The 10,379-nt window shown below is 31.5% G+C and overlaps 2 protein-coding genes across 2 annotated transcripts in view; one reads left to right on the top strand and one right to left on the bottom strand.

The window, feature by feature from the left end:
• Positions 1-8,969, top strand: part of LOC110027750 (tryptophan--tRNA ligase, cytoplasmic-like) — a gene marked incomplete at its 5' end in the record, with an annotated part of 12,851 nt that extends 3,882 nt beyond the window's left edge. Inside the window, 6 exons of the mRNA XM_020729293.1 lie at positions 1,348-1,440; positions 2,124-2,204; positions 2,413-2,484; positions 7,875-7,943; positions 8,255-8,365; positions 8,570-8,969. Of these exons, the coding sequence (XP_020584952.1) occupies positions 1,348-1,440; positions 2,124-2,204; positions 2,413-2,484; positions 7,875-7,943; positions 8,255-8,365; positions 8,570-8,620 (477 nt within the window). The remainder of the gene's footprint in view (positions 1-1,347; positions 1,441-2,123; positions 2,205-2,412; positions 2,485-7,874; positions 7,944-8,254; positions 8,366-8,569) is intronic.
• Positions 8,970-9,143: 174 nt separating this feature from the next.
• The window catches only part of LOC110027747 (zinc finger protein CONSTANS-LIKE 6-like), a 28,747-nt gene continuing 27,511 nt past the window's right edge, over positions 9,144-10,379 (bottom strand). The window contains exon 4 of the mRNA XM_020729289.1: positions 9,144-9,819. Within this exon, the coding sequence (XP_020584948.1) occupies positions 9,709-9,819 (111 nt within the window). The 3' untranslated portion in view covers positions 9,144-9,708. The remainder of the gene's footprint in view (positions 9,820-10,379) is intronic.

Consider the following 10,379-nt stretch of genomic DNA (forward strand, 5'->3'; position numbering starts at 1 on the left):
TATATATATATATGTTTGTGTGTGTGTGTTGTAAAAATATATTAAATTTTTATAATATTTAAATGATAATGACTCTGACTCTCAACATCCAATAAAGTGAGTCTAATTTGGACATGAATAGACCTATTTGAATCTTATGGACCAATCAAACATGCCCGCTTATCTCATTTTGTAATCAAATGTCATTTGGCTAGTGTCGGTGATCATCGAGGCAAACCAAGCATATACTACATGGTTTGCGCTTGCGGTCAATTGTGTTTGTCTTGCTCGCTTCTTTCGATTATGAAAGATCCCTTCAGAAGTAATTTGTATGTTCTGAACGTAACGATGAAGTTTGTTTTGCATACGGACGTTGTTTCATATGAATTCGAGCATGATCGAGGCATTTTGACTTTGATATATGTGACGCTACATTCGTCTTGTGTTATCTTCGTCATTGTTGATCAATTTAACTTATGAAACATATATAGAGGCCAACATCATTAGATTGATTAAAAATGTAGTTTAATATTTGAATTCTATTTGGTTTGGAACTTTTATGAGTAAGAAGTTCAAACTTAAATGCGGTGGTTATTTTAGATTTTGTGGAAATTTATGGGCTTGTTGAAGAGTTTACTAAGATAAGGTATTGGGAGCTGGAAGGCGAAGAAGAGCTGGTTTACTAAAACCACGGGATTGGTGGAGTGGATTAAAGCATAGAGAAAGAATGAAGATTATGGGTAAAGAAATAATATGCAATTGAATCGATTAGTTGGAAGAAATATAAAAAATAATTTGAAAATCTTGAAGAAATTAATGAACCCTAATTAAGATTCTAACACTTTTTAGTTATCAATCAGGCATGCTAAGTTTTCATTTAATGGAAGAGTAAGATGGTATAATGAGTTGCTCAATTTAAATGAAATTTGTCTACATGCTTGATTTTGCATTTGGAATTTGAATGATAAATGCTGGAAGTGCGAAGAAGAGCTGGTTTTGATTTTCTTTGCTCGATGTCTTAGGAAATCACCATAGAATTTTATGAATATTGGTTAATAACTATTCCTCATATGATATATGAGGCAAAATGGTTCAGATTTTTACTTAATAAGGACCAAAATGTTCAAAATTTAATTTTTGAGGTTTGATGAATTTGATGAAATTCTATGAACAGGGGGATGAATTTTTATCTGCAAAAATGGGCATCTTATTTTTGTTTCATGTTAAATAAACTTTAGTCATTTTTTTGTTATTACTTTTTTGTTTATTTTGCAAACTATTACTACCCTTCTTAATGTTATTGATTACCATTCTACTGTTTTTGACTAATCTTTCTGATAAATATTTATTTACTTACAATTTTAACAGGACCCTTACTTCAGAATGACTAGAGATGTTGCTCCTAGGATAGGCTATCAGAAGCCTGCTTTAATTGAGTCATCGTTTTTCCCTGCCCTTCAGGTACTTAGGTTATTCCATATATATGGTCTAGGGGCATTTACATATATAGTGCACAATTCTTATGTATTTACATATCTCGCACCTATCCTTTCATATTTATCCACATAATGCTCAAATATTTAATCACATAAAAAATAGCACTATAATAACTTTTTAAACAGTTAAATACACATTTGCTTTGATAGGTTTAAAGCGCCAAAGTAGTATATACGGAAATATTAAAGTTTAGGATTGAGATATGCAAATACATAAATTTTCTGTGCTATGTATGTAAATTTCTCTCTTTTTTCTGTTCTGATGCACATAGATCTTACCGCCCCAGTATTTTTTTTTTTTTTAAATCAGCTGAAATGGGTAGAAATGTTTCTATACAGACAATTTTGTTACACATTTGATCATTTTCCTTAAAATTGGCACTCTACCTTCCAATTTTTGACTCTTGATGAAATACAGTTTTCAATATGGCATGTAGATGATGGAATGTCAACTAAACATAAGAATACATTATAGGCAGTAGGGTGCTATCTAATTGTAATCGGTTCACTACGTTTTTGTTTCTTTATTTCTAAACTCATCTTCTGTGAACCTTTCGTTCTTTGTTCATGATTTTTTTACTTTCCATGATAATCATTGCTAGCAGTATAAGCTGTTCTGTATATTTTCTGAATTCTGAATTCTTGCAGGGGGAGACCGGAAAGATGTCTGCTAGTGATCCAAATTCTGCAATTTATGTTACTGACTCGCCCAAAGTCATTAAAAACAAGGTTTCTTTTCTCTCTTTGTAGCTTTTAAGTGTGATCTTTTTCTACGCTTCATAAGCTTATTTATTACTTTAGGTGTGATACATTTACCAAGGAAACTTAATAAGCTGAGTTTGTACTGCACTATGAATTCATATACAAGGATAAAGCATGTTCTGTTAATTTTGCAAAATTATGAAATTTGTAATATTGATGTAATTACACTGTTTAGGTGAATCGTTATGCATTTTCTGGTGGACAAGACTCTATAGAGAACCACAGGAAGTATGGTGCGAATCTGGAGGTATGGTGCCATGTACTTTTGATTTGTAAATGGAAATTTTTTTTTTGCCTCCTAATAGTATTTATTCTATAAAATTGCATCTTGAACAACTGATGTGTAGGAATAATTGAGTAGGTTCATTTTTGGTAATACCTTACGGCTGACTATAATTTGTTAGGGTGAGAATGATGATGGTGGTTTATCTTACGATTTCTTACTGTTTCAAATCTTGAAAGAGCTTGCTCTTTCTCTTCTATATAGTTGTCTTAGCTAGCTTATTGATAGGACTTGATAGGATTTTTTGTAATACTTTGTGTTCTTTTGTGTAAGTTGATTTTATATTGACCACAAGAATGTGAAGTGTTTTTGTTTGACAATATTGAAGTCGAGTATCATTGTTTTTCCAGTTTTGTATTTTAGTCAATTTATCTTTTTGTCATCATTCCAAGCCTTGAAAGTTCATTTAAAACCTGTCAAAGGTTAAAATGTGAAAGATTGATAACATTTCTTAGAATAAGAGCCACCAACATAGGCGGTGTCCTCAAACACTATTTATGCTACAAAGGAAAAATTAATATTCATTTTAGTAGATGACAAACACCTATCACAAGGGTTTAGGATAAAATGTTTCTTCTTAAGAACACCAATCAATATTGTAATGATTTTCAAATCAAATTAAGCTTTTTGAAGGTTGGGTTTCTAATATTGTTTATATCCAAGTAGGATCAATCGTGATTCTGCAATGATACACTTGCAATACTAGAAACTCGTTAAAAATGCTGCGATTTATAGGGATATATTTCTTTGATTTTAGTGGTAAAATTGCTTGAAGAAACAATTCTCAACTTACTGAAGGTGATTCTCCCTTTTACAAGACTATTTTCAAGACCAAGTTATCGGCACAACCTTCTATTTGATTATGGACAAACATATCAAGAGGTTAGGTCGTGGCTTGCTGATATTTGAAAATTAACATTTTTTAGGCTTGAGGAGTATGACCCTGCAGTTATAAATCCCAAGAAGAGTTCAACATGCTAGCATCATTCTATTATTGTTGTTACCACATAATATTTCATTGGATAAAAAAGATTGCATGAAAAGAGACGATATCAATCATGAGTTCTGATACAGGCAACTGGAACTCATCTTTGGGTTATATCTCATTCAAATCTCTAAAGTCGACACGTGAGCGAATTTGACCATTATTTTTCTTAGTTGATCGTACACTAGCTAGCCAATAATGATACTTATCTTCTCAAACAAAATCAGTGTCGATCAGTTTTTTATTACTTGATGCTCAATTTCAGGCATAGGCATCAAGAAGCTTGTTTCGTAAAATAGTACATAGGTTATATTTTGAGTTTGGAGACTGTCATTTTTGGGACAATCCTGACTTGTAGTTGGGACTTATATGACAAATTCATAAGTTTAAAAGAAAACCTGTGTTGTTGGTTTCATTTTCATTTAAAAGTGAAAATTACAGTGACAAACTAAGGATTGCATTCTTTCATGAGTTGATTCCTTTCTTTTAGCTCATTTTACGGTCAATCTATTTATTTTTTTTTATTTTTCTATGGATTTTGATGGAGTTCAAATTTGAGCTTGAAATTGACTTCAAAAATCTAAGTGAAAAAAAGGACAATGATGAACTTTTGGAAATTTATTGGAACTGTGGGGTGATTTCAACTTCCAACTTTGCGACAAGGTTTGAAGTTGGTGATGTTGGAGCAAAAATTGTCATATTGGATAATTCTTTTGAATAATGATAATTTAGACTCAAACATTTGTCATTCTTAGGACTGCCTTATTGTCATCTATCTATAAAGATATATTTATCATTTTATGATCAATGGATTGATTAAGTCAATTTTTTTCTGATCTTTTTCTTACTCCTTTTTTTTTTCTTTTCTTTTCTTTTTTTTTTTCGCACTTTTTATGTCTGAAGAAGACTTTTAATTTCAAGGCCATTTCAAATGGATTTTTTTAAGTTAAAATAAACTCCAATTTGGTTTGATATGTTGATGGATCAGCTTGAATCAACAAGAATTCTAAATGGCTTGAGTGAATCACATTGCAGAAATTTAAAAGTGGGCAAATAGATTAGCTATCACAAAGGAGAAAATCTTTGTCAAAGGAGTGAGATTTTAAGATTTTTTTCTTTTTAAAGATAAGGTTGCCTCCTTTTATGGGCTAAGTCATTATATTTGACCTTAGCCATCTACGAACATGCCCCGTAGAGGAACATTTTGTAATGACGCAGATTTTCTGTTAAAACCAAATAACCTTATTTTACATTTTTGCTTTTTTGCTTAGGTAATAAAAGACAAGTTGCCATGATGAAGTTTGACTTCTATAATTTCCTCGAAAGAGGAGATTGTGGCACATCTATTCAAATTTAGTAGTACTTGAAGCTTTTCCTCTTAAATTATCAAAATTAGTAAATTCTAACTCTATCAAGAAAGGCCCGCCCACCATAAACATTTAAGACAGGGACATCCTTGTTTGAAAAGAATTATTAGATTCATTAGAATTGAATGGATATACTCTGATATATGTAGGGTTTACACCATCTCACACTTATTTCTTCTCTCCCAAAATCGTCTTCAGAAATTCATAGATTAACTTGTAAAATAAGTATTTAAGCTTACTGTAGACATTTATAGAGAGGTTTCAAACTCCATCTTGGATATTCCAGGTGGTTGCTTTTATTTGAAGGAATAATCTAGCCAATCACAAGATAAAAGGACTATAGAACAAAGATTTAGTTCATTAATACTTGATAACAATTTTGTCTTTTAAAAAATAAAAGGATTTTCATCGATTGTATTGTAATTGTCAAAGTCTTAGTTATGTTTAATGACAGTCATTAACAAGGTGAGCTTGATTCAAAGATTGAATTCAAACTGGTTCGTAGGAAGAACTAAATTTTACAAAAGATATCTTTTTGTTATTAATGTCAGCAGCAGCTCAATTTAGAGTTTTATGATTTTCTGGATTAAAAAATTTAACTCCTATCTTAATAATTAAGTTGCATTATAAAGTGAACGTATAAGTACAAGTGTCAAGATATGAATAAATTTGTGGGTGGTTTCTGTCATTTCAATTGCTTTGCATCTTTGATTTGGATTAAGGCCAGCTTCATCAAATTTAGGTATGCCAAAGCGGGTTTCAATCATAGAACCTTGATTCTGAGAATTGAGTCAAATAAATATGAATTTAATATGTGATTCAAAATTCTGAGAATTGAGTCAAATAAATATTAATTTATATGTGATTCAAAATTCTTGAGTATTGATTCTAGAACCTAGAAAATTAAATTTGGGTTTGACTATAGGTTTGCAGAATCAAAGGCTTGGACCGTGTCCGACCACTTAACTTGTGTTATAGGGTAGACCCATCAGAGGGTTGGTATGGGAGGGGATCCACTAAAAGAATCTTCCTGATTTGAGTTTGAATCCAACTATCAAATTTAGGTATGGCAATTGAAGAATAGATTTGAGCTCAAATCTGTCAAATTTGGGTATGACATGGGAGTTCAAATCAGGAGAAATTCTAAATTTGGTATTTTGAATTTTAATTTGTGAAAACTTAAAGATTTTAATTTTGAATTTTGAATTTTAAGTAAAATTTTGGACTTCTGGATTTAAATATAGGGATTGGTGAGGACCCAGCCCTAGTTATTATTATTTTATTATTCATTAGAGAAATATTTTGATTATTGGAGAATTTTAAAGGATTCATTTTAAATTTTTAAAGGAGAATTATGATTTAATTTATTTTTAGATGTTTACTTTGTGGTATTTTAGTTTAAGTAGTTTAAATTTAATTTAGGAGGATTGTTTTTAGTATAGGTTATAAATTCACTCAACAAACGATCGAACATTAAGGAGTCCTTCCCTAGGCTATTGGGGGTTAAATTTTATATTTTAAGAGATTTTAGAACCTGGCAATTAAGGAATGTTAAATAAAACTTTCTAGAACCGAAGGATCTGAGATATTGACTATACTTATCCCAGAGTGAAATGGGCAAGATAAACAACGGAAGAAAGGTGGTTTGGCCTATAAATAGACAGACACACTACCTATGTATGAAGACAAAACCATTAACTAAAGATGTAGAGAGTTTTCCCTAGCGGAGTCACGAGAAAAATCTAAGTTAAAAATCAACTACTTAAAGACTTGAATCTATTTTCAAACTGAAGGTTGCATAAGGTCAATTTCAAACCCAAATGGAACTTAATTTGAACCCCAACATGAACTTAAATCAAATTAATCTAATCCTAATGATTACTTGCATATGTTAAGACACATTATAAAATAAGACCAGACCTGAGTTAAAGATTATTTTAGGATAAATAATGTTGATGCACTGATACGATCGACTTCAAAATTGACACACTTTTCTACAGAAATTAGGGCAAACACCAATTTTTATTGCACAAATCCAAATAGCACAACAAGAATATAAAGATAAACACCTACAATTCTAGTGGTAGGCAATCTTTCCCAATTCCTACAATTCGAGAGGTAGGAAATCTCTTCAAAATCCTAAACCTAAGACTCATCACTCAATCTCATAGATAAACCTAATCCTAGACATAATAAGACCATGTATACCCAACAAAAATAATAATAAAAGCTAACTTTCTCTTAGGCGTACACAAGCAAATTACCCCAAGAATTTGTTGTTTTGAATGCTGACCCATCTAACATTTGAATGAAATTATGTTTTCGAATAATCGAATCCATCATAAAGTGGTTCTTATATCTTTCGAGATTATATATTACCTTTGATGTCATATTTGATTATTCAAACTCAAATCAGGCTATCAATCATGCTTTGTTTTTTTTTAATAATATGATTGCTTATTCTTTTAAAATGCATGAACATTAATCTCGTTAAAGATATGTTTATATGTTCAAGCATGAGCATGAGATGCCTTTGAGATCTGATATGCAGTGGAAACAAATCAAACTCGATCCACCAAATGTCGATCTGAACTCAAAGCATTGGCTCGACTAAATTTATTGTCATACGAGCAAGACTTTTCATGTTAAAATAATCCGAGTTCATATCAATTTGATATTTTTATGGAAGATTTATAAGCATACCACTTAATTGCTATGCATTTACATATCTACCACCTAAAGTTCACTTTTAATGTTAAAATAGTGGCATTTTCAATGTGATATGAAAGATTTGGGTGGTATAAATGTAAAAGTCAAACTATGGGTGTTAGATATGTAAATTCATAAGAATTAGGTGGTATGTAGGTAAACGCCCCTATTTTTATGTATGATGGCCTGAGATTTGAAAAATGTTCAAGCTCTCTACATAAGAATGGCCTGAAATATCATGTTGAAATATTATACTGATTGATTTGTCCTTTTCTACTAATTAATTTGTATAGGTGGACATTCCTGTCAAGTACCTTGGTTTCTTTCTTGAAGATGATGATGAGCTCGAGCACATAAAGAAGGTAACTTTAAGGAATGAATACAGGCCAACAGAAACATTGATATTTTCAAATTAACCACCCATGTGACGTGATTTTTTTGAAATAGTAAACCGCGGTATTTACTCAGTGCCACAATCAAACTATTGAAAATTTGATGAAAATGTAAAATATGGGATAAGGCTTTACCATGAATTTTGATATTTAGAGTGAGAAATTGAAAAATGGATCAAAGAGGGTGATTGATTTGTAAGTAGTAAGTTTCGGGTGGTTTATATGTAATTGCGCCCCCCACCCTTTATTGTCTATTTATTCATTGGTTTGGTTTGGAATAGGAATATGGTGCAGGCCGGTTGTTGACCGGCGAGGTGAAGAAGCGTCTTATTGAAGTTCTTTCAGAGATAGTTGAGAGACATCAAAAAGCTCGTGCTTTAGTGACAGACGAGGTATTTTATCCTTATATATATATATCTTATTGTTAATATTTTTATGTTTTTTATACACTAAAAGGTTTATGTCATCTATATATGGTAATTGTTACTTCTTTCAATGATGATATTTTCAGCTTTATTTTTCGAGCTAATTACTTCTTTCATAGATGATATTTTCAACTTTATTTTTCGAGCTAATGATTTTCATCTTGTATATAGATGGTGGATGCATTCATGGCTGTGAGGCCTCTTCCTCACATGTTCAGCTAAAGATGGTTTCACTTTGAATTATCCCTCACTCAATTTGCTGTGTGAAATAAGTGAGCAGATGTGCAATGATTTTTTAGGCATTTATATTTAAATTTTATGTATCACATATAAATTGGCTGTGGAAATATATATTTTATAAGGGTTTACTAATTTATACCTTTATCTATTTATTTTTTTCTCTTGGAAATTCAGTTGAACCAATTTATGTCATGTCTTTGATGGGCTAATACTCACTGGTATTGTTTGTTTGGACTAATGTACACTTTGTGCCCTTCCCCATATATTGTTCTGTTTATGTAACTACAATTGTTATTTATTTACAGCCATACAACACATTTCTCATGCACAGATTTTTTAATACAAGGGTGTTATGGATGCAGAATATTAAACTATAGGTGTTTAAGATAACTCATGTCTTTTCAAATGATCAATACAAATTAAACACTTAGTAAGATTAATCATAATTACCGATTAAATAAATAATAAATTATATGGGCCACTAAAATAGAAAAAAGGAATATGCAATTTAGATCAAAGCACCTTATTACTTTACTCATAAAAATTAAATAACATATTTACATTGACCCAGCTTCACTCCAGACCTACAGACAAATGACTTCATACTCTTTACCCAAGCAAAGATATTAGAAATACAAATAACTGGCTACTACTAATAGTACGGTGATGTAATTCCAAATCTGTTATAAATTTAACGAGCAAAAATGTCAAACTAGCCTCCTGGCTTTTTACAGGTGGTCATTTTAATCAAAATTTGTTAATTTAGTCCCTAAACACTTTTAATATGAGCTGAAGTGGTTCCGACCGATAACCATTCCAACCCAAAATTAAAAAAAAAATATGGGAACTAAATTAACACTTATAGATTCTGGGACTTATAGATTCTGGGACTGAAATGAACTTATGTAAACAGCTAAGAGACTGTTTGGGCATTTCACTCAAATTTAACATAATGATCATTTTGCCCTTATTTTTAAACTATAGCTGAAAGCAAAGGCAGTGGCGAAATGGTCATTTACCTAATTTTCCAAACAGATTTTGGACCGTCCATCAAGGCCCCCATTCCCTGATTATAAATCTGCGTGAGCTGGAAGCTTTGCTGATGCCTCGCAAACCTCGCTCTTCGCAAACCTGCCCCGCACACGAGGCTGGCTGTCAGCTAACGCTTTTCTGCATGCATACTGCAAGTTCACTAATGTGAGAATATTTCAACGGACAATAAAAATAATGCAGAGGTCTAAGATGCTTTTGGGGGATCTACAGATATCAGACTCAAAATGTTAGAGAAATGATATGTTTGACACCTAAATTTTATTGTTTACATCATCGAGCAATCGGTTAACTCAATTAAGATCTGGTTCGACACTTGATGAAAGAGGCTGACCAGAATCAAAACACTTGTTGGATAGAAAAGGCTGAGTAGGATCAGATACTTGTCGTACACTTGCTGGAGGAGATTAACAATGATGATCATGAAGAGGCCAATCAGGATGGAATGTTAGTTGAACATTCATTCGAAAAAGACCAACTTTTGCAGCTACTAAGGTCAGGTGGGCCAGAGAAAGAAAGGGTTTGGCTAGATACTATTTTTGATATTATTTTAATGTTTTGTGTGTTATATATGTAAATGTTAAATTTTAAAAGCAAAATATAAACATCTTAAAATTTTTCAAACTATGTATGCAAATCTTCCCATCTAATTTCCGTGCAAGTAAGAAACATATATATATATATATATATA

The sequence above is a fragment of the Phalaenopsis equestris genome, unplaced genomic scaffold (assembly GCF_001263595.1).
Source record: "Phalaenopsis equestris unplaced genomic scaffold, ASM126359v1 Scaffold000440, whole genome shotgun sequence".
In the NCBI taxonomy this organism is placed as follows: Eukaryota; Viridiplantae; Streptophyta; class Magnoliopsida; order Asparagales; family Orchidaceae; genus Phalaenopsis; species Phalaenopsis equestris.